The 27,616-nt window shown below is 30.7% G+C and overlaps 2 protein-coding genes across 6 annotated transcripts in view; both read right to left on the minus strand.

Moving 5' to 3' along the window:
* The window catches only part of LOC118197963 (uncharacterized), a 340,325-nt gene that overhangs the window by 64,952 nt on the left and 247,757 nt on the right, over window positions 1-27,616 (minus strand). For all 5 annotated transcript variants that reach the window (XR_015041636.1, XM_085818290.1, XM_085818291.1 and 2 more), the window contains exons 5-7: window positions 25,606-25,735; window positions 21,996-22,101; window positions 663-813 (exon numbers count right to left, since the gene is read on the minus strand). Coding sequence is in view for 4 of the 5 variants with exons in the window: in XM_085818290.1 (XP_085674416.1) it covers window positions 663-813; window positions 21,996-22,101; window positions 25,606-25,735 (387 nt within the window). In the remaining variant the exon portion in view is untranslated. The remainder of the gene's footprint in view (window positions 1-662; window positions 814-21,995; window positions 22,102-25,605; window positions 25,736-27,616) is intronic.
* On the minus strand, window positions 11,054-16,346 carry LOC146996739 (COX assembly mitochondrial protein homolog). Its single transcript, XM_085818288.1, has one exon. It carries the CDS (start codon window positions 16,031-16,033, stop codon window positions 15,680-15,682), a length of 354 nt encoding a protein of 117 aa, XP_085674414.1. The 5' UTR covers window positions 16,034-16,346; the 3' UTR covers window positions 11,054-15,679.

Genomic DNA, 27,616 nt, shown 5'->3' on the forward strand with positions numbered 1-27,616 from the left:
ATCGAAGTTTTGCTGCATTATTTGATAAGTTCAGATGAAAGATAATTTCTGGGTCATCAACCATGTCCTTAATGTACATGTGACAAAGTAATAGTGCAATTATTATTATTATTTTTATCAACAATACCATATACAAACTTGCACTAGGTGTCTTTTATATTGATCATAAAACTGTTGACAGTTTTAATTTTGGTCAATAAAAGATATTAAAATTACACAACAAATAATTGCTTCCCACATCTTATCAGTGTACTGGATATGGTCCCACAGATTTTGTGTTTGACTTCTAATCTTCTGCCCTTTCTACTTTGAAGTTGTATTGTAGCAGACAGCTAAAACGTATACACACAACAAAAAAACAGGATATTTATTTAAGTAAAAATTTTTGTCCACCATAGCTCCAAATTTCAGATAACTCACAAATACTAATTTAACAGAGAATGTACTTTAATGAAACTAAAACGGTTTATATTAAACATATATATATATAAAGAAAAAAATGGTTTAATAAATTAATTAGTCTTTTTTAACAATATTACAATCTCATGTAGACACCAATAATAATTACAAACAGTAGTTATTCAAATAAAGTCATAAACACATCATTTGGAATTGTAATTTGCAGAAAGACTTAAATACAGAAATTACAATAAATATTTTACCAAGTTTCAAGAGGACTGAACAATTTACATGGAGACCATTCCCAAAAGCAGCAAATTCAGTACGATTACCAAGCGTATCATCACTTAGTATTTCACTAAATATGCATTTTAAATTTCTTGTTCTTCCCCGAAATGCTCCTTCAACAGTTACCTATAATTTAAAAAAAAAAAAAAAAAAAAAAAAAAAAAAAAACATGTTTATGCAAATATATCTGTGCACATACAGACTGTCAATTAGACCTACAATATCAGTTTAGAAGTGGTACAATTAAATTAATGCTATTCTAGGAAAAGAGGACATACATTTAAAATTTAATTTATTAATGTATTTAATATACTTTAATATTATCTTCTTTAAGATTAAAAAGCACTGAAGATAAAATGATATAGGAAAAAAAAAATATGAATGATATCTAAAACATACAGAATCTTTTGTAACTGGTTAAAAGTCAACACTTAGAGAAACAAACAATTAATTAATATACTTATGTTTATGAAAATTTATATAAGTACAAATTAACAAATGTTATGCACTAAAATGAAAGTTGAAGATGTTACAAATATTTTTTCACCCAATCTAGAATAGCAACCAAAATAAACAGAAATATTTGCATGCAAACTAATTTACTCTTTAATAATATTTTTGATTTATTAAAATTTCAGATAAAATATTATTTATAAATTGAAAAATATTAAGGATCTAAAATTAGTATGGCTAAAAGTATACCAAAAATTTATAATTAAAATAAAGGTGAAACTTATTTGTAGAATTTTTCAGTTTCTGTTTAGAAGATTTTATGAATATTATAATTCTTTGCTTTAATAATGTAAAAAGATTCTGGAAAGAAAAGAAAAGTTTTTACCCACAGGAATCATGGCAAACAAATGCATATAATAGGCCAAACAACAACCTAGTATTTGGTGTAGATTTTAACCAAGACACAAAATAATTGTTTTGCCTAACTATATGTTTTACCTTATAGCAACGTTTCGATTCTCTCCGGAAACAAATATGCCCAAGATTGGCATTCATATGAGAACAATGGAAAATATGTGAGGATCACAAAATGGCAGAACAAGCAGCAATGTGTTAAGCATATCATCTTCTTACTTGAGCAAAGAAAAGCTGAAGAAAGTAACAATCTTTTTGAATGTGATTCCCAAACAATACCGATCAGGAAAATTTTCTGTAGTAGCATATGCTGACTCGTCTAAAATCCTTTTCATGGAAGTACATGCTATCAGGTCATATTAATTATATTATTTAAGAAAATTAATGATAAAAGTACCAAGATTAATAAAATATCCTTTTCCAGCATAGCGTTAATAAAATAACATAGTAGTTACAGCCGGTATATGAAAAACACTATTTATAAAATAATATTATGAAATATATATATGTGATGCTGTAGCTTTTGCAGAAGATGAAACCAATTCATTATTTAGTCATGGGTGAGGAAAACTGCTGCACAGATGACTGGAGGGAAAATCACAACTGGCTTGACTGTTAAAAAATCATTTTTATTTTGAACAGGAAAAATTCTTAAATTCCCTTTTTGATTAAATTGGTACCACACTAGGGATGTCAAATGCACCTCACAATTTCTATATATGCAATTTACATTTCAGATAATGAAGAAAGGCAGCAAAGTGAAAGATGTGGTTTATTCAAACATCAGAAGGCGAGAAAAAGGTGATATGTAACAACTGCAGTTGTATTTATTAGTTAGAAAGTCTTTGTTTTAATCCTGAGTAGCAAATGGGTTAAAGATTTTGCAGTGCAGTGAAACAGTGATGCAACATGCTGCAGAATGACACAAAATGGTGCAAAGCATATCTTTGAAGTGAGGATGCGTTTATTTAAAATTTATGAATTTAAAGGTCTATCGCCAACTGGTTCCAATTAAATTTAATAATATTGTTTCATATTTAATATATTTCCTTATATTTTATAGATTAAATGTATATTGCCAATTAGTTCCAATTAAGTTTAATAATTTTGTTTCATATTTTACATTTTACATATTCCCTCCTATTTTATACATGGTTTAAATAAAATGTTAATTTCAAAAAATTTTAGTTCAGAAATGTAAAATGACCAGTTTAAAAATTGACAGATTGTATCTTTTTATAATTTCCTGATTTTATTTGCCTTTCCCACATATCTCTGCAATTGTTAAAAGGAAAAATAATTCTTTTTTTTTCTTCTTAAAGTGATCAATAAGCTATTTTTTTTATGCATTACATGCTAATCCTTAAATTTACATTAACACACTTTAAGAATTAGTTTACAACAATTATAAGGTAATTTTTTGTTGCAATGTTGGAGAACTAAATTTGGGTTCTGTATCTGCCTTGTAAGATGGGATTATGAAATACTGAAAGTTGTAAAATTATAAAGCAAACATGAATTATTTTATATAAGTATTTTAAAGTTCTATATTTGAAATATGTTGGTAATTATTCTATTTTACTGCTGTAGTCTGTCAGTAATATTACCAAATTAAAAGCTTAAAATTAAAAGCTTTTGTACTCTTAGAATTAACTTCTACCAAATTAAAAGCTTTTGTACTCTTAGAATTAACTTCTACCAAATTAAAAGCTTTTGTACTCTTAGAATTAACTTCTACCAAATTAAAAGCTTTTGTACTCTTAGAAGACAAGAAAAATATTAAATAAATTTGAAGCTGAATAAAATGAAAAAGGTTACCTCCACAACTTCATTTTTGTTACAATTAAATGGTATCTAGAAATTGTAATAAATCTTTGGCTGTGTCTAAAAATTAAACTGAAAGGCAGACATTGAAAATTCAGTAATAACTTAATAACTTTGAATACAGTAATAATCTAAGCTTTGAAGTCTAATAGAATAACAGGTCTTGACTTCATATTAGTAACCTATTCTACCTACCAGCATTTAGGTTATAGTATTTAATTCTTCATTGCAAAGCATATGTTATTTTAATTAATTATTTTTTGTTATTTGATAACATAATTTTTAAATAAATTTTGTTTCAAAAACTTATGCAGATTAGTCTTAATGATGATTGTTCTTGATATTTAACATAACTGATTTAATAGCGTACAACCTGCTTAAAATATTTTGCACAATTTCTTTTTCAAGTACAACACAGCTGACAGATGAAAGATATAATGGAATAATGCTTTTATCTGGTTCAGCTAGTAATTAAATAATAAAAAATTTGATTTAAACATGAAAATTTACAGGTTTCTGATAACGATGCTGAGAAATTTTACATATGCAAGCTTTAATTACTAGTGATTTGAAACATTTTGTATAGAATAAGTGATGAAGGAAAACACCTAGGAAAAGCATATATAAAAATATTTACGATTCCTTGATTGCTAAACTATGTGCAGTTATAATTCAGATAAATATTTTATTCATAAGATCATATTATTTGCTTTTCAAGAATTTATGGGAAAAAATGCTTTATATGAAAGATTTATAGTCAATGCTGCAGAAGTAAGAGTGTTTTGCATGTTTCAAGCAACAAATTTTACATGGTGTTGACTAACATCTTTTTTTCAATTACATACACCCAAAAATGAAAATACTGAAGAAATATCATCCTATTTAACAATTTACAAGAAGAAAAAAAAAGAAAAAGAAAAAACAAAACGAATATAAATGTGAACAGATTAAGATGTAATTTAATGTATACAAACAAATAATATTACATTACATACTCATCAGTTCATTCAGAATTTTGCAATTTAAAAAAAAAAAAAATTGCTATAAAAAATTGCTATATTTGTCATTTTTAGGATTCCATGGTTATAGGACCAAAGCACTTCAAAAATTAAATCTTTGGAGACAAATGACCTCTACACACTTTTCTGAAATTTGATTATGCTGGAACAAGAATCATGGCTTAATTTGGTGAGTCACAATCTTTTTTAAATTGCTCTGAAATGTACATTCATGATCTTCCCAAGAAATGGCTTGTACATTAAATTATTTATTACTATAACAGACAAAAATTAACATAAAAGACTATACTTGCAGTGCTCCTTAGAATTATTAAGACATGGTCTCCTGGCTTATAAATAAACAAATCATTTTCAAAAAATCCGTTTTTCAGTTCAGATTTTGCTGGGGGGGAAATACAAAATCTGTTATAAAACAATGTTCATAACACAGTTTTCTACAGAAGGTTTATCTATTTCATCCTTAAATAGAGAAAGGAAGTTTCCTATAACCGAAATTTGTAGTGTTTTTAGTTTTTCTGTTATCTGCCAGAAATCATTCTAATTTGATGCAAGCTGATTTTTAACTATGTGACTTACTTACTTTAATTATGTGTTTATGCAACAATGGCCACTGTTAAATAGAGGCATTGCTCTTATTTCTTATATGAGTATTCTTGTTCTGTGAACACAATTTTAAAAAAATTAATAAATTTGTGTGTCTTTCTAAGAGAGCTAAAAGATGTCCCTTACCTTTGGAAAAAAATTAGTACTGTCAAAATGAGCTGTGACAAAAGTACATTTACTTACTCGAAATATCAAGGTACCATAGCAAGTTTGTGCATACATCCCATGAGAGAAAATTGTTTGGCATGTGCTGTCTTAAGATGATAATGGAAAAGGTAAAAAAGAACTAACTTATCAAATCAACCAATACATTTTTTTCAATAGAGATTACTTATCTATTTCATCCTTAAATAGAGAAAGGAAGTTTCCTATAACTGAAATTTGTAGTGTTTTTAGTTTTTCTGTTATCTGCCAGAAATCATTCTAATTTGATGCAAGCTGATTTTTAACTATGTGACTTACTTACTTTAACTATGTGTTTATCAAGCAAAAACAATTAACTATTTACAAAGCATTACTGCAGGTACTGATTACTCCATTTATGAGATAGGCTGGCAGAGATCTCAGCAAAGCTGTGCGAATCATTTAATTTGCAGAACTGATGACTCGTTATTTATTAAACAATCAGTATTCAACTCGCTTTGTTTTTCATGCTTCATAAAAAGACTTTAATTGGTCTCTACTATTTTATTAAGTCCTCCTGTTTTACCTTTATTTAGAACACTACGAGCATAAACTTCCCGTTGGTAATTGTTCCAATATATTACTGTTTGTTGTCCATATCATGTTCATTAACACACACCTTTTCGATGAAAGGATCCCATAGCTGTGAAAACAATCTACTATTTGCTATTCTGTAGAAGTAAGATCCCAAATTCTAATCCTTTCCTTTAGATAGTAAGCCCTTCCCCCCCAAAAAAGCAATAACAGGTAATTTATATTCTTGTTCATAACAACAAAACATGGCTTATCGAAAATCGATGGAGCTTACATCAGACGAAAGCACAAATGTTATAAATACGCTACTACATCACACTCATCTAACTGGTACTCAATCGTGCTGATGGAACAAAACGTAAGTACCACCACACACGTTAGGCACCAAATTTCTCAAAATTAAAAAAAAAAAAAAAAAAAAAAATTTTTTTTTGGTTCACTAAAAATTACAATTTTCTTCGATTAATAATTTTCAAATTATACTTGACTATAGAATTCTACATGTATAGAAGTTTTTTAGGTATGCTTCACAGACTTTTGTAAAAATTTTTAAAACACGGTTTGTGCAACATTCTGAAAGTAATTATTTTTCTTTCAGAGCTATGCAATGCATGTCAGTACTGTTTCATATTGTTACCTTACAGGATGTGTTTATAATTAACAGGTTTCTTGTCATAAGAAGATAAACTAAATACTTCAGTCAATTCCTAGGGTGTCTTCTGGACAATCAAATCTAATGATCGGGAAAGGAATTTTCAAAAGTATGATTTTTAGTGACCCTCTAAGTTTACTGGTTGAAAAATAGGAAATACCAAAATGAGAAGAGCAATTTAAGATCTGTTTATGAACAAACACAGCCTACATCTCCAAAAATTTTTATTAATGTTAAACTATAATATTGTTCACAAGATGTTTAATATGTCACTCAATTGTTAAGTTTGAATAAAAAAACATTTCAAAATAAGACAGCCATATTTAATTTTCCCAGGTGGGAGATTTTGACAGCATTATTCATGCTACAAACTTAGTAATGTCTGAACTGATAACATGACATTACAATATTAAATGATTCAAAAATGAAATAAAGACAAACTACAATATATTTAAAAAAAGCACAGAATCTACTTAAATTGCAAATTATTTTACAGTAAAACAGTAAAGAGCATTTGCTGTGCTTTTGGTGAAAGATAATACAGTCAAAAGTCGTTAATTCGAACACCCATAATCTGGAATGATCTATAATCCGGACCTCAAAGCTAAAAACTTTCTGCGCATGCGTCGCGTTGACACATGCGCATAAGACTGCGCATATGCATGTGCGCAAGCGCAGAATGTGTTTTTGAGTGTGCGTTTTATGTATAACGGATGTTATAAGCTAAAATTATCTAATTATCTATTTCAGTTAATGTTGATGATTGCGTTCTTCCTTAATCTTCGAATTGGATCCGGCTTATTATTTTTTGCAGACTGTAAGATCAATTTTATAAAAGTAAACTTGAACTTTCGATTATGTCAAATAAAATTTCCGATGCTGGAGCTCCCAAAGGATCTACAAAACAAAAGTATGTTTCGATGTCCATCAAACAGAAAGTGGAATTGCTGCAAAAAATGGTTAAAGGCATATCCTTTGTTTATCTAAACTTTGTTTATCTTTAACGCCCCGGCGCGCGCGCAATGAATTCAAGTTCATCTGTCAGCACTATCCTTATCTTCAGGGCAGATGTTTTTATTTTATTTGGCTTATAATTCCTTACTAAGTGTAGTATTTCATCTCGATGTACTCCGTCTTTGATATGATTTAAATCAAATTCCTCATCATTATAATTCGCTTCCGATAGCGAAGAAAGTGAGAGAGGTTATTGAAAACGAAAAAATTTCGATTGACAAATTAGCCAGTATTCTCGACACAGCAATTATATGACTTGAACAGCGGAACTTTGTAACTGAACAAGAAATTATGTCTGTTTATAGAATTAAAGAGAATGTATTATCACATAAAAAACGAAGCAACTTAAACAACTTACATTGAAAGAAATGTTTAATAAAGTAAACAAATAAATATTAAGCTTTTTTTTTTTTCGTAAATTTTGATACCCTTTAGATCATAATTGTTCTTCATTTCATAAATTACGGTTTCATATTTTTAATTTTATAATTTCTGCATGCCATCTTACCAGATTTAAACTGATGATCTATAATCCGGAAAAATCGATAATCCGGAATCGGTGAAGTCTCGACGAGTCCGGATTAACGACTTTTGACTGTATAAATTATATACTGCCGGCCAATAAAATCGGAATCCTACCAGGAAGGAATGATCTAACAAACGTCAAAATCACATGAAAGGAAGAAGCTGGGATATGCAAATGGATTAGTATTTCAACGTATTTAGATAACGCAGAAGGGAGAAACATCTGAAGCACTGCATAAAAGAAAAGATGTGTAGTGAATTTCTCATTCGGGAAGTGCTTTGTATGCTTTGCTCAGAATATGGTGTTATCCCTTGAATCAGAAGAGAAAATGCTCATCAGCAAGTTTTGAAATTCGATAGAGGCAGGATCATTGCCTATCAAAAGTGTAGATTATCATTCCGTGATATTGCCGGTCGCACTGGTCAACATCCAGCCACTGTCATGCAAATATGGAATTAATGGATTGCTGACGGTCATACTGAACAGCATGCAGGATCTCAACACCTTCCCATGACTAATGCCAGAAAGGACAGACATATTGTTAAGTCAGCCCTGCAAAACTGTACAACCACATTATTGACCATTAGTCAGGAAATGGGCATCTTTGCAGTATGCCCAATATCAGCTCATACGGTGTGTTGATGTTTGCAGCAGCATGGACTATCAGCAGGGTGACTATTACTTCGGCTTCTCTTGACAATGCAACACAAGAGAGAGACGGTAACTCTGGTGTGCTAAATGACAAAAGCGCATACAGGAATAGCATAATGTTGCCTTTTCAAACAAGTCCTGGTTCTATGTGCACTATTCTGATGGCCGTATATTTGTCAGGAGTGTCTGAGGTGACGGCACGTCACCTGCTTGTATTCGATATTGGCTTAGGGACCCTGCACCTGGTGTGACGGTTTGGGCAGCCATTGGGTACACGACATGCACATCTCTAGTTCGGATCGAAGATAATTTGAATGCTGACATCTTACGTTCAGTGGCTGTGCCCTATCTTCAAAGCTCCCAAACACCATGCTCCAACAAGATAATACAAGACCACATGTTACATGTCGTGTTCTGACCTTCCCAGGGTATTCGATTGCTGCCCTAGCCTGCATGGTCTCCAGATCTGTCACCTATTGAAAACATCTGGTCATGGGTTGCTGAGAGACTGGCCTGCTTTCCCTGTCCAGCTAATGCGGTTGATGAACTGTGGCATAAACTTGAAGCAGCATGGAATGAGTTATCCATTTTCAAACCTAGTTTGACTCCATGCCTAAATAGGGTAAGGGCTGTTTTAGCTGCCAGGGGTGGCAGCTGTTTCTACTAATTTCGCATCCCTGTTAACCTCCAAAATGCTTACAAATTTAATCATTTTGTCTTCATGCCATAATGTTTACGTGCAATACATATCTTTTTTGTATTTGCTTTTCTTTGTGGTGTTGCAATTTTAATGATGAGCAGTGTAATTTAATTATGTTATTAAGCAAATTAATATAAAAATGAATATTTAATAAATATTTTTCCTACCAAAATCAAGAATATATTACTTTCAAACGTATGGTCTAGCAAAAGGTAATATATATACATAATACATGGACATAAGCTTGTATTATGAAAATAATAACTTATTTTCTTGCATAAATACAATAAATTATAACTGTATTTTAAAGCCAATTAGGCTAATAAAATATTCAAATTTAACATGCTTGAAATTCAGTTATCTTAACAAAATTATAGTCAATACTGATCGTTTTGATATTTGCTAAATATTCTTGGTAAGGAGATGGAATATATTTTTGTTAATGTTGAAATCACTAAGATCATAATTACCAAAATTACTTCCACAAATTAAAAAAATTAAATTTAAATTGCATTTTTACTATGCTAATAAGACTTTAATAATAAATTACAACTTTTTATTTAATTATTAGGTGAAAAATAAGAATGGTGTAATGTTTTAAAAATTAGAATTTTAATTCTTAATACAATATGTATACAAGCACTGAAAAACGGCATATGATAAGAAGATAATGACTGAAAGGAAAATGTCTTTGAGAAAAGTTTTGATCCTATGTAACACATCTAATTTAATATGCCAATACCAGGATACTGTGCCATACTGAATTAATAAATTGCAAAAGTAGAATTTACTTTAGTCCATCGGTTTTTTTTTTTTTTTTTTTTTAAATTCTGTTACATTTATTATTTATTTTATAAAGTATGACCTATTTTACTACTTGATTTACTCTAGAACAGATATGAACAACATTATTATTATTATTTTTTAAATATTGACACCACATGACAATAACATGCAGTTTGAATACAATAATATCAGTACAGAATTAATTAGGAATGAAATGTTTTGATTCAATTAATGAAATGAAATAATTTACCATGGAAAGGATTGATTGGCACTGAAATACAAATAATGAGAATACCCATTAAGTGAAACAAAAATAAGCAAACAATGCCTAACAAAAACTACTTGAACACAACTAAAATATTACAGAATGCAAGAAAGTCTAATTTATTTGTTAAAATGCAAGTGATACTGCAAATTTTCTAGAAATCTCGCCCAGTTTTCCAAGCATAATTAATAATAAATTTTTAATGATAATGTTTGGTAAATTTCATATTTTCTCTTGTTCTGTTTGGAAGAAGATAATAAATACTAGTTGACTATAATCTACTGCAATGGTCTCAAATTAGTGGTCTGCGAGCTACAGCCTCCAAAGCAATTTTATGCAGCTCTCGAAGAAACTTCAACTATGGTGATTCAAAGATATCGAGATTTTAGTTATTTGAAGTCTGAGTTTACATTATTTTCACTTCCACTGAAACAAAAATGAATGCACCAGAAAAATTTATAAAGAGCTAATTAATTTACAGTGTGATTATAATTCTTATTCAAAGACCAGATTTTATTAACTTTTATTTGTACTTGCCAAAAAAGGGCAAGCTCGGTTACAAATAGTTGCAATAAAGCTAATACTAGTATGTGACACTACTTGCGGTACAGTTATCAAGATTTTACTATCTGCTATGTCCTAGTCTAAATTCACACAGATTTTTTTTTCTGTGTGTGTGTGTGTGGAGAGGGGATTGTATAATGAGTATAATGTTCTAAATGAAAAATACAAAATACATCAATTTAATTGCATAATTCTTTATATTTCTTTTTCGGAGGGTTCAGTTAAAAATAATCGATTCTTAAATGATTAAAACCTATTTAATTTCACCAAAATTTCTTTCTATATGCAAACAGAAACAATTTTTAGCATTTCCAACAAAATAATTTATTACCACGACACACTAGACTTAAATTTTAGATGAATTACAAAACTGGAGATAGGTTTTCTGTAGAACATCAAAAAGAAACAGTCTGAAGTGTGCAAAGCATAATTATAAAACTCTTTCATTAGTATAACAGAACTACAACCAAAGTATATTTCATTACATTTTTAACACATTTATATAACATGAACTAATTTTTAATATTTAAAATAATAATTTAACAATGGATAGTTAGTCTATATTTTAGGGTACCACTTGGATTAACGTCAAGTTGTTTCATTTAAGGTAACCTGAGTGGTTTAATGTTGTGGAAACCCTATTATGACAATTGGTTGTAATGTGTCATTATGGTGATTTTAATTTCTCTGAGCTTACTTCTACATTGGATGTCACGTAGGAAGTATGTTGCTTATTTTGTGCTATACACCATAAAATGGCTGCCTGTGATAAGGTTAATCTGAAGTTTCTGTACGATTTGGAATGAATGGGAAAAGAAGCATTAGTTGACTGGTGTGTAAATGAAGATTTACTCAGTAATTATTATAAGTGTCCTGCTTGTATAAAGGAAATGCATATGGTCGAATGTAAAGATCATTCGCTTTGTCGCAAGAAAGTTTCAAATGTTCACTATATAAAGTGTTCCATTAGAAAGGGATCATGGTTTGAAAAGAGTCATTTGAATATTATTGAGATTTTTTACGCGTATGTGGGTGTATGAATCTAATACTAAAATGATTAAGACTAAATTAAATTTCATTCTTATTTTTGAATTTATGTGGCAATGGCAGTATACAGATTCTAGTTCAGATAATTTTAGGCAGTTTATAGTTGTTGTTAAAGAATTCTGTGTGTCGCATATAACGAAAAAACAGAAAATTTTTAAATAAGGTAAGTCGATATTTCTTTTTTGTACTGCGTAGATTAGATAACATGCATTTCCATTTTTGTTATTTCCTTGTTTGATCTAAAATGCAGTTTATTGAGATTATATATCTTTTGGGTACTTTTCCGTTTAGTCGGCGCAGGTGATAAAGTCTTCAATAATGGTACAACTGAAGCCAAACGAAATATCCTCGCTGGTAACCTTTTATGCTTCATTTTCAAAGCAAGTCGCAGCTATGTCTTATCAGACTTGATTGTTTCTTTCAATACTGGCATACAATTAATTACACAGAATTTTTACCAGATAGTTCAGTTTTATGCCATAAGGCCATTTATGGTAATTAAGTCAATTAGGATGCGATCACCCGATGGTGAAAATCGACAAAATCAAATTCATCAATTCTAATGAGAATGCACTAGCAAAGTAAAACACTGCGGTTTTATATAATTTCTGAGTAAGCTATTCGTACCAAATTGAAATAATTCTTGCGTTTAAATTTGTATTCCAAATTAAGATTTAACTTGAAATTGATGTACATAATTACTGAGAGAATTAGATATTTGTAGCATAGTTTATATGAGATGAGATCATTTGGGGCTACGTGATATGAAGCGGCAAATCAGAATGTTGAACCATGAAAGCATAGTAAAATCTTAAATTAATGTCTTTTAACAAATTTATTGTCTTTACTTATTGGTTTTTAGAAAATGTTAAACGTTATTAAAATGTTTAAGCCTTTAAAATAAAATTCTTAGAACGATCATTTGTTAACATTTCTTATGCGTATACTGCATGTTGTCACGAATAAATTCTGCTTGGCGAGATTTGCGCCGGCGAAACGGAAAAGTACCCTTTTTTGTTTTAATTGTGTTTTATGCATTATGTTTTGGATGCCATTTTACTGTGGAGGGCATTGGACAAAAAGGAATGGCACCAAAAAATCGCCAAGGGGTACCCTAAAATATATTTTTACCCAATGGATCATACAAAATGACATTTTCACAATAATAAATTATCACTCAAGAGTTTTGTACTTAAATCATTTCAAATTTTGTTATATTATATTTTAATATAAATATAAAAATTTAATTCTATAAATTTTGCATGAATGAATAAGTTAATATTTAGTGAATGTCACATACATAAATGTTTCATTTTAACATTTAAACAATGACTTGCTTAAACACTTTTTAACACACATTCAGTTTTTATATCGCATTAATAAGCATTCTTAATTAGTATCTCAATTAACTGTTATTAGCAATAATTACTCAAAATTATTTTCAAAATGCAGAAAAAGTTTACTCTGCTTTAATATCAGATTTTGAAAAGGTTTGTCCTCTTTGAGATATTTCGCTCTGCTGCTCTTTGCAGCATTAAATTCAAGGCTTTAAGGCATATTCTTTGCCCCCCCCCCGAAAAAAAAAGAGGCGAAGACTAAAGTGAAGTATTAGGAGTATAACAAATGTTGCAATTTATATTATGATAGATGTTATTAAATAATGATTTTTGTCTGACAACTGTATTTATCAGTAGCAATGCCATGTTCATGCAACTCTCCAAGGTTTTTTTAAGTGAAAACAGAGCACTATACATTTGGGAAGAAAAGCAGTACTATATCATATCAGATACATATAATGTTTAATGTGTGCAATGCAGAGGTTATACATGATGTCAGGTTTATGCAATTCTTTGATTTTTTTTCAAGTGAAAACAGATCACAGCATATTTGGGAAGAACAACAGTAACATATCATATAATCTAATATACGTAATGTATGATATAATTTTTTTTAATAATTCTGATTCATATTTTAAATTGCTTTCTTAATTCTCTTTAATAATGTTAATAATGCTTAATGAATTATAAAAAAATATCAGTAGTCTGGCAATCTTTTTAAAAAAATTACCAACTCGTCCCTTACAAATAACTTTTACCAAAGCAAAACTTAAACCTGCAAAGAAACATATGCGATGAACTAAAATATATCTATATTAAAGCTAAACACTAGTTGAATTTAGGTAGTCTACAACATTTCTCTTAATTCCATGATTCTCACTTTCTAAAGGAAGACAGTAGGTGCTGTACACTTAATGTGATCATGTTTGTCCATGGCTATTTTGAAACATTAACTGAATGATAATATTAAATGATGAGAAAAAATATCCTTCAAAACAGCAGTTGAATTTAACTGAATTAATATAAGTATTATAAGAAACATATCAATAGGTACTTTCACAGCATTTTATTTAGTAAAATGTAAAACATTTTGGAAAAGAGCAGAATCACCCACTGCTTCATGCGTTTCGCAAAATCGTCAACTTGAAAATAACAAAGTCAAAGATTTGCACAAACTCAGTATCCATGTACACATCGACTTATTTTCACTTAAAAAAAAAATTAGAGAATTGTACAAACTTCGCATTGCCTTGACTTTGTACATATTGATACGCGCCATATAAATGGGCGATTCTGCACTTTACCCCAAATGTTTTTATAAACTGTTCATGATGCTTGTAGAAATATTTTTACCATAACATTTTTATCATATTAACTAAACTGGTGATCACAATAAGCAATATATTTTCCACATTTTTGTAAATGAATGGGCAGCACTTCAGCAATTTGCTAACATGTCCAAATGATAACATTAACTGCTATCACATTAAGCAACATCAAGATCAGTAATAATTCAAAGAACAAAAGACTATACAAAGAAAATTCATGTTTTTTTTAAAAGCCAAATTATTATCCATTAATGCTAAAAATCTTTTTTATATTTCAGATAAATTACTGCAGGAAATTTAAAACTATTTCAGTAAAATAACTTCTTGATCCATTTTTTACAAACATTTAAAGATAAAGATTACATAAATATTTGCAATTTACTTGTTTTAAACTTCTCATCTAAAAACTGTCACAGAAGTCAGCTGGAAGTACCTTATAATAGTGATTGTCAGGATAATTACAATGATACACTTTAAAACATCACTAATAATGCTTTGGAAAAACTTATCATATACTTGTGCATAGAATTTTTATTGAAACATCAAGCAAAATTTGTGAAGTACTAGTTCTATAATACTTCAAAAAATAATAATAATAATAATAATAATAATAATAATAGAACTGAAATGCACAAAACTTTTGATAATTTAATTTTTTGTTCAGCTTTTACATTACACCTGATTCTACGAAATATTAATGGCACAGCTTATATAAATACAGTTTCTTTATGTTCCTTTTAAGCTTAAGTAACAGCAGTTTAATTATCAAAATAGGATTCCCAAATTTTCAACAAGTATATTCATCACTACCATTCTAAAATATTCTATCATTTTACGTTTAATAATACGCCATGGAAATACATTAAATTATACATTCCAAATATGCCATGAAAATACATTAACTTTTTTAATAATTAATCACTATTCTGAAAAATGAAATAAAAAGCATTACTCTGAAATTCTTACTTAAATGCTTAATTCACAGTCATTTCAAATATACCATCAAACAGGACTACAACATTCGTAATACGTCAACAGTTTCACTAGCTTTTTTTTTCTTTAAAGTTTCAAATTTCTACTAGATAATTTTATTTAAAACATAGCGGATTCTTTCTTCTTCTGTTTTTGTGGTATTCCAGTCCGTCTATATTCCGCTCTTTCGTTTAAATATTCCTCTGTACATATTTTTCGAAATTCTTCATCATGATACCACCGTTCAAGGCACTTGTTTAAAGCTTTAGTTTGCTGTCTGCATTTCCAAATCATCCAGAAACGCGAAGCTTTACAACATTCGGTAAACGCTTGCCCTTCAGTAATGCATTTTTCTTTTTTAGTCTTATCACGAATCTTCGTAGGAATTAAAATTTCTATCTCTACCTTCCGAAGGGTTCTGTCTTCAGGATCTCCTAAATTGTGAGGACCACCACTTAATTTTGAACTCAACATCTTAGAACATTCGTATATTATAGCTTGCACGTTTGTTTGAAAACAGTGATTGTACTAGTAGTTGCAGTACTTGCAGTGGCAAGATTGCAACAAATAATACTGCTTGTTAGCCTTTTGTCACAAAGCCCATGTTTTCTAACTGAATCACGGAACGATTGAAAAAAAAAAAAAAGCTTTGAAATACATTTCACGACACTGTATTTCACTTTAAAAAATAATTATGAAAACCGACGGAACACTGCAAAAGAAGATGCAGCTATTTGCTGCATCTACTTTATAATATTGATCAATAGATGGCGCTTTTGTCTCCAATTTCCAGGGAAACAGCAGAAAGCTTTTCTTTTCGTCGACTGATGGCGGCCACCTGACTTTCGCTTTCGTCTTTTTGTTTTACTGGTGTTCCTCACGTGATACAGAGTAAAAGGAGGCGCTGCTTTCTGAAACTCAAATTCACTATGTGCTCTTAGTAGAAAGCTTTTCGACAGTAGCGGCAGTGCTGAAAAGTCTCATCTTGCTTTGAAATTGCCGCTGCAGAGTTTCATTCAAGAATAAAATAATGTTTGTTTGAAACTGAGAATTTCATGAAATATATGATGCTTTGTTTCATTTCCTAACGTAAAAAGCATGCCAAAACCTCTTTGAGCAATACTTTTTACACAATTACACAGTGGTGAAATTAAGCTGATTTGCACTAAACAGAAAGAACCGCTTACCATAATGTTTTTAGTTCGTTCGACGAAAAGATTTTTAAAATTGAATAATAATATTTATTTAGGCAACTTATTGCTAATCTGTATTTCATTTTTCTGAATCTCACTAATGCTCATTCTAGATATATTTCAATCAGAATCCTTTATGTTCTGAAGACGCCAGCATACAATCGCTCCCATTTCTTTTCGGACACTTGTGTTTTTCACTTTTATTTGCAAATATCAGTTACTAAATATTACCTAAGTGACAATTTCACTTTCGCATACTCAAATGATCATCTATTTTAAAACTTACTTGTTTTGAAAAAAGTTATTTGAAATGTTTCACGTAAAAAATACTTACACAGAAGGTTTTGAAAATGACTTACGCATGTATTCGGACACCTTTAAGAAACAGTTTATAGAGAAGAAAGAAGAGAAACATTCCAAAGTAAAATATAAAGTTAGCAAAGCAACAGTCTTGTGTTTGGCGTAGATTTTAATCAAGAAATCTGCATTACGCAAATTTCTTTGCTCCTGATCAAGAGGGACCTGCACCTATTTGTCCCCGAAACCGATAGAGTATTGACTAAAATCTACGCCAAGCACAAAGTTGTTGCTTCGCTAATTTTATAATAAGAAGTTTATATTTAAAGAAAACATGAAAATAATGGGACATTTGATATTTCATAAAATAACATGTCCCATTATTTACCATAACTTATGCCACACCTTTCATGCTCTTTGGCATGTATGAAACTAATTTTTATGTGTAAAAATGCTCCATTTTGCCCCAATAGTCCAAAAGTATTGCTTTTAGTAGAGCTTTCGAAAAAATATCATTGAAATAATGAAATGTCGCCCATATCCTTAAAAGAGCCAAGTTGGCACAACCAAGGCTGCTCTCCAACGAATATTCCCTTTCCCCCTATCCTCTTCTTTAAGTTACCATATACACTGCTGGCCTTGTGTGTTACCTTTACTTATTCAATATCATGTTCTTCAAACTTAAACCATAAAATTCAATTCAACAGCAATATCGCAAAATAATTTTAAAATGAGCATATATTTAGAGTTTCCGATACATAGTCTCATGCGCTGATAATTTTTTTTTTTTTTTTCCGTACAGTGTTGCCATTCATTGATTGCTTTGAAATCGTTGAGTTTGCTAATCAAAAGTTCGTTAAAAAATTCATATTCGTTACAAAATATAAAATCGATAATAAAACAAACTCTAAATTAGGGCTTCCAGATGTCGGTGGAGGATTACGTTATTGAAAATTTGATGGCTCTAGGTACCGTGGTTTTATCACAGTGCGAAAAACATAGATACATTTATGCAGATGTAGTAGTAATTCGACTAGGTTCGAATTCAGGTGAATGGCTTGCACACACGGTTAGTGTTCGTGGTTTTCTCAACGTGTAATGCGAATATCAGCTAGTGTTCCTTAGAAAGTCCACCACGGAAGCATCTCTCCCCTTAGGCAGATAATAGTCGTGAGTTTTGCAGTATTTAAATAATCTAACGTAACCTATTCTTATGAACTATGTTAATACCATTTTTGAAGCTGCAGAAGTGCATTTATGCAGACGGAACAGGTTAGGTTATTAGAAAATGGCAAAGCACTCAAGGACAATCTCGCTAAGCTGAAGGATGTCTTCGTGAGAGGCTTTATAAGGGAAACTAGCTCGAATTGTCGTCTCACACACGGAAAAACGCGAAAACTAATCGAGCAGCTTGGGATGGAACCCGGGTCGAATTCCCAGTATTCAGTGATTTTAACCGCTTGTTTACTGGTGGGGCCTCCAGACGTAGCAAATTATAAACTTTTGTTATAAAAGAAATTTCCAGTCAGTTTGGAGTTGAAGAGACCAACTTGAATAGCTGAAACTGTTTTTGAAGAAGTATCGATGAGATACATATGTCGTTTCAAGTTTCATAAATCCAGAAAAAAAAAAAAAAAAAAAAACTCAGAAAGATCTAACTAAAACTTCTATTCTCTTTTAGATATAAACAAAAATTATATATTTAATTTATTATACAGAGATAAACAAAAACCAGTGCAAAGAATTCAAATCTCTCTCTTTCTGTATATATATATATATATATATATTACATATATTTATATGAAATACGTATATATACAGGATGTGCCAAAAATCGCTTCTTATTTAGAGACTTAGTAAAACTACACTAAGGTCGCTGCTGTGCTTAACCTTTTCATATTTCTCTCCCGTTCCATCTTTTATCTCCTTTTTCAGTCTAATATTCGTGCTAATAAAGTAAGAGCTAGAAATCACTCGAAAGCTGTTTTGTAACTCATAATAGGGTGTGTCATATAGAATGGGACAAACAGAATAGCATAGTACAAATTCTGTAATTGATTTATGAAGCCGAAACAAGTTAACTGTGAAACTTATACAATTATGCATGTTTTATCTGACAACAGCGAAAAATCTTTCGGTTACCAAATCGCCGCTAGATGCACTGTTATCAAAATGACGCCACCAATTCAGGAGAAAGCGTACTGTGTTTTAGAATACTTAAAAAAATCATTATTTATCGTCGTTCAAAGACATTTTCGCACGAGATTTGGTAAAGAACCACTACATTGTCACAACATTGAACGCTGGGTGAAGCAGTTTCAGCTCACCGGTTGCTTGTATAAGAAAACCAGCCCAGGACGTACAGCTCCTCAAACCGAAGTGGCTAAAAAATTCGTGAAACGATTTTACGAAGTCCTACAAAATCACCGCGTCGTGTGATTTCTGACCCCAATGTGCCTAACGTAACGGTGCCTAATGTAATGTAATGGGAATACATGTGTTACAGGAACGTCTATAATACTGTCTGTGATGCTTCTTTGGCAATATGAAGCAACTCCAATGATGGAACACAGCAATAACTTTTATTTAACACTCAAAAAAATGGCGACATACAAACAAAAAGAGAAAACATATTCTATCATTTAAAATTAAATTACATTCTTCGTGCAAGAGTCGCACGAGGCACTCGAGTCTGGTTTCAAATATTGCCATTCACAAATACCTTAATGTTCCTCTATTTAAATTATTTAAACTACAAGATTTTAATATTATTTAAAGCTGTTACAACCTCTCCTCCAACGGAGAGACTTTTACCGAAGGGAAAAGATAACTTCTCTCATAAGTTTCCAAATTTTCAGGCCGAAAATTTTTAATTTTAAACAAATATTTTTACACCACATTTAAATAGAAAATAGACAGTGTTCAAATTAGTCTTCCCTTTTTTCCTTGACGGCGCCTAGATCTCTTCCATGTTGGACCAGTTCCTCGGCTATAATTCTTAGCAAAGCCTTTCTTTCCTCAGTTCATCTGTGCCTTTCGGATAATATTCAATTGTCATTTGTTTTCGACAATTGTTTTCTTCGTCTATTAGTAGCGGCTTTTATATTAAATCAAAAGCCGAAAGATGATGATAACGCTGCATTGCAAAATGATTCTCAATATTAATTTCTTTATCGTTTTTCAAATTTTCGTGAACATCTTCCACGTTTAATTCTGGTGATTTAACTTCTTCAAATACATCTCTGGATGCTTTATTTTCTTCCTTCATCGGTTCCAAGATCTGCTCTTCAGATATTTTTCTTTTCCTTTGAGCTCTAGTTAGAAACGGCATTAAAATGGTATCACTAAGTTTACGTTCAAGTGATAAAATAATAAAATAAGGCAGTTCAGTGTTAACAGGAAGTAATAACCTGATATCACTAATATTACGTTCAGTGATAAACTAGTAAAATAAGGCAATTCAATATTAACAGGAAGTAATAACCTGGTATCACTAATATTATGTTCAGTGATGAACTAATAAAATAAGACAATTCAATATCAACAGGAAGTTATAATCTGGTATCGCTAATATTGCGTTCAGTGATGAACTAATAACATAAAGCAATTCAAAATTAACAGGAAGTAATAATCTGATATCACTAATATTGCGTTCAATGATGAACTAATAAAATAAAGCAATTCAATATTAACAGGAGGTAATAATCTGGTATCACTAATATTATGTTCAATGATGAACTAATAAAATAAAAATACGCACGATTATTCGATCTCGGTCGGTGCCTCGAAAATAATTAAGACTGTAATACTTCTTTGGCGAAATGAAGCAACTCCAATGATGGAACACAGCAATAACTTTTATTTAACACTCAAAAAAATGGCGACATACAAACAAAAAGAGAAAACATATTCTATCATTTAAAATTAAATTACATTCTTCGTGCGAGAGTCGCACGAGGCACTCGAGTCTGGTTTCAAATATTGCCATTCACAAATACCTTAATGTTCATCTATTTAAATTATTTAAACTACAAGATTTTAATATTATTTAAAGCTGTTACAGGCCATACACCTTTTAGAGGATGTATACATTAAAGCCTTTCGACAAACCGTTGCGTTAAGCTTTCTATGAGAATTTGGAAGATTAGCTGGAGATAGATGGTTTCTCGAGAAGACTTGTGTTTACAGATGAAGCCTTTTCCGCATTTCTGGCAAAGTTAATTGTTTTAATTTAAGAGTTTGGGGCACGGAAAATCCACATGGTCTAATGAAACATGAACGTGATTCTCCAAGGTTGAACGTTTTCTGCGCCAACAGTTGTGTTTTGGGTCCTCTTTTCTTCTGGAAAAAATCTATTAACGGGTGCATTTACAAAGATAAGCTGTCAGAATGATTGTTCTCTCAGTTGGAGGAAGTGGTTCCCGGTTTCACTTTGCAGAAAGACAGTGCTCCACTACATTGGCGTAAAAACGCACGCCATTACCTGAATGATAGTCTACCCCATCACTGGATTGGCCGTGTTGAGTCAAACGATATGCCATTGCTTTGTTGGCCATCGAGATCCCCTTGTGATTTTTCTTATGGTGTTTTGTTAAAGGCAAAGTGTTCGTGCCTCCATTTACCCAGGACTTACAGCAATTGAAGTAGCGAGAAACTCGAATCATTAACAAAGGATATTCTATCACGAGTGTGGCAGAAACTGGGGTACTGCATGGATTGTGTCACCAGATAGGCACAAAAAGAACACGTATAGAAACTTGGATAACTATAGTTTCACTCTAAATTTGATTTATCAAAATAAAATAATTACAGCGTTCACAGGTTTCTTTTTGCCCCATTCAATATGAAACACTTTGTATATAACCAGATAATGGCGATATCATACTATAATTAGAAATGATCTTTAACCCATTATCTTGTTAAAGGCATAGAAAAAATATACTCACGGTCGCGTATGTATTCACAGGTATTGCTCGCGGTCGGAAGTTTGTAACTCTCATGCAGGATTTGCCTTCTCCTCTACAAATGCCGCAAGCATCTGGTTTTCCTGTTCTGAATAAAACCAGAAAGGTTTGGAAAAAGAAAGATATAAATAACTCTTCTTTCAAAATTTGAAAAATTAACAATATAAATTTAAATATAGCAGACATTAATTAAAAGAAGAAGAAATTAATTAATTATATCAGACATTAATTAAAATAAATAAGATAGCAGATTAAAGAAATTTCAGCACTGTATACAAACAAGCATCGAAGCCAATTTTTCGATTTTACAACTTCCTAGTGATTTAAGTGGATATACAATATATAACATTAACCTAGAGAATTTATTAAACTCACAGTGTTAGCAAATAAATTACGAGAGTTTTTTTTCGTGTCTGTGCGTGTGGTGCATGGGTATGTATAAATTTCTGCAGAGCACTAGAAAAGTTTGTTGAAGTTATTATAAAACATATATTCACAAAGAAACACAGACATGAATGCACAGAAAAATAGGAACAGGTAATTACATATTGTTTTAGGTCATAAATTAGAAAAAGGACAATGCATGTACAACATCACAGAAGACAAAATATTTTAATAAGTATGTTTAAATTTTGACTTTGTGATTTTATCTTGCAATTCTTGCCGCTAGACCGTTTATCGCTGAATTACTGAAGGCGATGTTAGCTTGTATTTCAGAGCGAAGTGCGTTCAAGGGTGACAGAGGATCTCTCAAACACTTTAAATATTTTTCTTTAGTCAAATCACGCTTTTTTAGGACTGTGGTTAAATTTTAATTCTATGAAATTAAAAGAGGAGGAGGGAAATGAGGAGTAGTGTGTATGTGTGTGTGTGTGTGTATTGAGAATACGGCAAAGCACACTAGGGCTATCTGCCTAAGGGGAGGGATGCCTTTCGTGGAGGACTTTCTAAGGGAAACTGGCTCGTATACATGTTACACATGGGGAAAACCACGAAAACGCCCATGCAGCCAGCCCGTTCGCGGGATTCGAACCTCGGACCGAACTACCAGTGTTCAGCGATTTTACCGCTCGGCCGCTGGTGGGCGAAATGAGGAGTAGAATTTTTCGTAACATAAGAAATATAAATTTAACTTTCTGAGCTCATTTGCTTGATTACTATTACACCTAATTCTGTTTTTACCCGAACCTCTTTTACACAAATTCAATATTTATTTATTTTACGCCTGTCATTTTGGCTTAACATGAATGGACCAAGTTAATTTCTATGAAATTTTTTGCCTAAATTCTAAGAAATTTTTTTTATTTGGGTCCCATAGAAAAAATATTGTTGAAAATATTATTAAAATATTATTGCAGTGTTTTCCATACAGGAGCGATGTAAGCGATGCAGCTGAATCGGGCCATAGAATTTAGGGCACCAGAATTAAGAATTTAAAATGCACCGAGCGGTAAAATTTAGGGATAATAAATTTTTTAGAATTTAAGGGAGGCACTGAGTATTCAGGAGTAGGTATAGCTTTTAATGTAGTATATTACCTTTTCTTAATTTTATATTTAATTGCATTAAAAATAGCACTTTAATGCACATAACGATGAAAATATACATTCTTATGAACTACTTACTATGAATGGAAATCTTTTTTATGTATGTAGCTATATTATTTTTCCGGATTTGCAGCATGGGATAATTATGAGTAAACATGAAATCATCTGCACACATATAGGTAATACGCATATATCAATGTTTATATAGTGTGAACTTGGACTGGAATCACATCAGTCCTATTTGTATTATCTATATAATTTTCCCTTATTTTTATATTTTATTGTATTTATATCCAGTTGCATGTCATTGTCTACAATAGTGAACTCTAGTATCATTTTTTAACCTTGATATGTATATTATGAAATGTAGAAGTATATCTGGAAGTGAATTGTGCATTTATATTATACTGAACATAATCTGTTTCCACCTCATGTAATGCACTACCCTGTTCATTTAGTATAAAACAGAACCATAGACCATAATAATGTCTCGACATTGAAAATATGTTCTTTCTTCAAGAGCCTTGTTTGCTCATGTTATTATTTTCTGTAGAAATAAAATACTGTTTGAGCGGCGAATAGTAGTAGTATTTAGGGGCGAAAAAAATGTTTTATAGTTTATGGAGGCACCAGGCAGCAGAATTTAGGACCCGCAAAGATTGCATCGGGCGACAAAATAATTTTGTCTTCAGTCAAATTAAGTCGAATAAAAATGCCATGCTCATAAGATTTAAATTAGGAGATAGTATTAATTAAATGTTCCGGATACGTATACATATTGTTGCAATCAATAATTCAATATTAAGTTCAATATCAATTCAATAATCAGTATTGTAATTTTTTACTTTATTAATCAGAAGCAATGGCACGAAAATATAAGTAACAGAAATGCTGAGATTCGAGAAATTTTGTATTTCATGAGATTTTATTTTATATGACTTTTAGATTCCTTCCTTTTTCGCCGGGTTTCTTTTTAAATACACTGTTTATTTGTATATATTAGTAACGTAACAAACCGAAATGCCAAAATTATAAAATTTTAAACATACTTTTCCACACTCATAAAGCTGCAGTAAGATATGGTAGTACATGTAAATTTAAGTTTGTTTTTGAAAGCGGGAAAAAAAATAATAAAACGAATTTCTCTTATCCAGAGCCAGCGTGACTGCTGAGAAAATGCCTTCTTTCCTTTGTTTTTAATTCATTCCTAATTTTCATGTTTTAGTTACTTATATTCTTATGTTTGCAAATAATTTTAATCGCCACATTGGCTATGGGTGAGGAAATTCATTTAATTAAATAATTCCTTTTCCTCTTGCAAAAGCAAAATTAAATACGAATACAAAGCCGAAAAAACGGGATTAAATATATGTATGTATATATATATATATATAAAGCCTCTTAAAATATCTAGAGCAGCCAACAAATTTTGTTATTTTTGAAAGCTAGACGAATTTTTAGATAGCTAATGGTAGCAAAGATATGAAAAATTTCAAGAATTCCTTTCCCCTTCGAGAATACGATAAAAAGATGGCGAATGCAACTGAGTAATACTAAGTGAATAAAGCAGAGTTTTTTATTTCTTAATTCAGTGAAATGACATGCGTTTTCAGTTTACTGAAATGAAACTCAGTTTACTGAAAACTCTTTATTTCTAACGTTGTTTATTTTAATGTTGAGTTTCGAATGGTCCTACCCTCAAAATTTTAGTATTTTGGAAGGAAATATATGGAATTTGTTTCTTTTAAGGTAGGATATTTCTCAGCGATGTTAAAGTCAATATGTGTCCCCTCTTTTCCAATTTTTATTTTTGCTTAAAAACACATTAAATGTTCCTTATTAAGTTCCCCTGTTATTCTACTTTGATTCAGGTGATAGGGATGAAGAATCTAAACCCATAGTGAACATTTAAATATAGTATATTCGTTGAATCTTTTATAAATTATTTGCAAAAGAATAATTTTTATCGTGGACAAAAGCCTAAAAAGTATGTTCTATGCTACAAATGCGTTTTTAAATTAATTTTAATGCCTCTATTATCTCACCCGTTGCAGGGGCACTCCAGGGTTTCACTTCTACAGTTTCCACAAGGATCCAAGACTTCGGATTCCAAAACGCCTGTTGTTCCACCAACACAGCGCCCGCACAGAAGTTTGGCCATAAGTGACTCTTGGCCTAAAATTCAGAATTGTTGAAGATCAGATTAAAATAAAAAATGCAACAGAAACAGAGAAGTTCAAAAGCAACATTTATGAATGGAAAATTTCTTTGAAATAGTGATTATTATTTAATGCAGCAGTCTCAAACTAGCGGCTCGCGTAAATTTCTCGTAAATTACTTAGTATTTATTATGATATTGCTTACTACGGCAAAAATTATAAGAAAGATTTAAGATTTTTAATGATTTTGAGTCTAGTTTTATATTATTTTCACTGCCATTAAAAACGAACGTGAGTAACGTCCCAGAAAATCCATAAGAAGAGCTAATTAATTTACACTGTGGTATAAATCTTATTCATTCAAAGATTTCATTTACCTTTCTTCATAATTGTCAAGAAATAAATACCTTCAATTACGAGTTTTTTGAATAAGAATATTTGCTTTGTTTCGGAATACATTTATAAGTGAAAGGTTTTTCGCACTAAAAATTAATAAGTCTTTAAAGAGAGAAAGAGAGCAAGTCTAATCGATGAGTATCTATAATTCATGATAAAGATATATTCTAATAATTTTTCTGAAAGTTTAAAATCTTTATCGAAATCGGAAAGTCATGAAATGTTGTACCTGAAAGCTGTAGTAAGAAATAAAAGAGTTTATAATTATTTTACATGCGAATAAGTGTATTTTTTTCTGAATGCGTCAAATAAAATAAATATTGGTAATTATTTGATAAATAAAAGAAATAAATAAAAGATATTTCTTTTATTTGATAAATAAAAGAAAGATAATACGTCGTTATTATTTATTCTCAATTTTTGTTTGCCTTGAAAAGTTTTCGTAATTTGTTCACTTTCTGATTATAATTATTTATTGGTTAATTCAACACTTATTATATTATTTATTGGTTAATTCAACACTTATTATATTATTTATTGGTTAATATCACTTATTAAAAATTATTTATTGGTTAATTCAACGCATTAGAATGATTTGAAATAATACGTTTGAATTTCAAAATGTATCCAACAGATATTTCTTTCAGATACCAATCTTAAATATTAATCTTAAATATATAAATTAAATCTTAAATATATAATCTTAAATTTAAAAAATAAGTATAAATTTGAAATTTCTTTCTTTTGCGTGACAGTTGTTAGAATTTATGTACATTTTCATAAACATTTAGTAAATAAAATTTAATATCAATAAAAAAAATTACTTAAACATTTTTTTCATTTGGTCCAAAAACCAGTTTCGGCATGTGAGCTGCTTTTATATCCTGCATTCGGCCTGGATGTAATTTACGTTTTAGCCAGCTGGTTTAAAAAGCATACTCCTAAAAGTTAGAGCTGGATAAAGATATTAAGCCATGCATGTATGTATCCTAATGGGATGAAAAATATGGACTCTTTTAGGGCATCACTTTAACAAATAATGGAGAAAGAATATTACAGAATAATAAGTAGCCAATGTCTTATTTATTTGAGAACCGGTGAGCTATTTTGTAAGGTACACGGATTTGAAAAATGGGCATTTCTACGAAAATAATATATAAATATGCAAAAAAGGCAAAAGAATTTTCGTTTAAATATACCATTTCATCCTATCTCTGAGAGTCGCTTACTGTACTGGTAGAAAAATCTGTACTCTTATAGTCGCAGTACCGGGGGTATAAAATATACAAACCCGATTCACATTATCCAAAAGAGCAGCCCATGCTGTCCCGGAGAGTAATGGCGTCAGCCATCGGAGTGGAGATCGTGACAACTAGTCTTCTGCTTTGTGATTCCATACATTCTGCATCCTGCGTTGTACGTTCAGAAATAAATTTTGGCACCCAAGGATTTGGTCTCGTTCTAAAAGTGGTAGAAATTTAAATCGGCCATCCTGAGAATG

The sequence above is a fragment of the Stegodyphus dumicola genome, chromosome 6, assembly GCF_044657685.1.
Source record: "Stegodyphus dumicola isolate Sdum_Otavi_A_Nest chromosome 6, ASM4465768v1".
NCBI lineage: Eukaryota > Metazoa > Arthropoda > Arachnida > Araneae > Eresidae > Stegodyphus > Stegodyphus dumicola.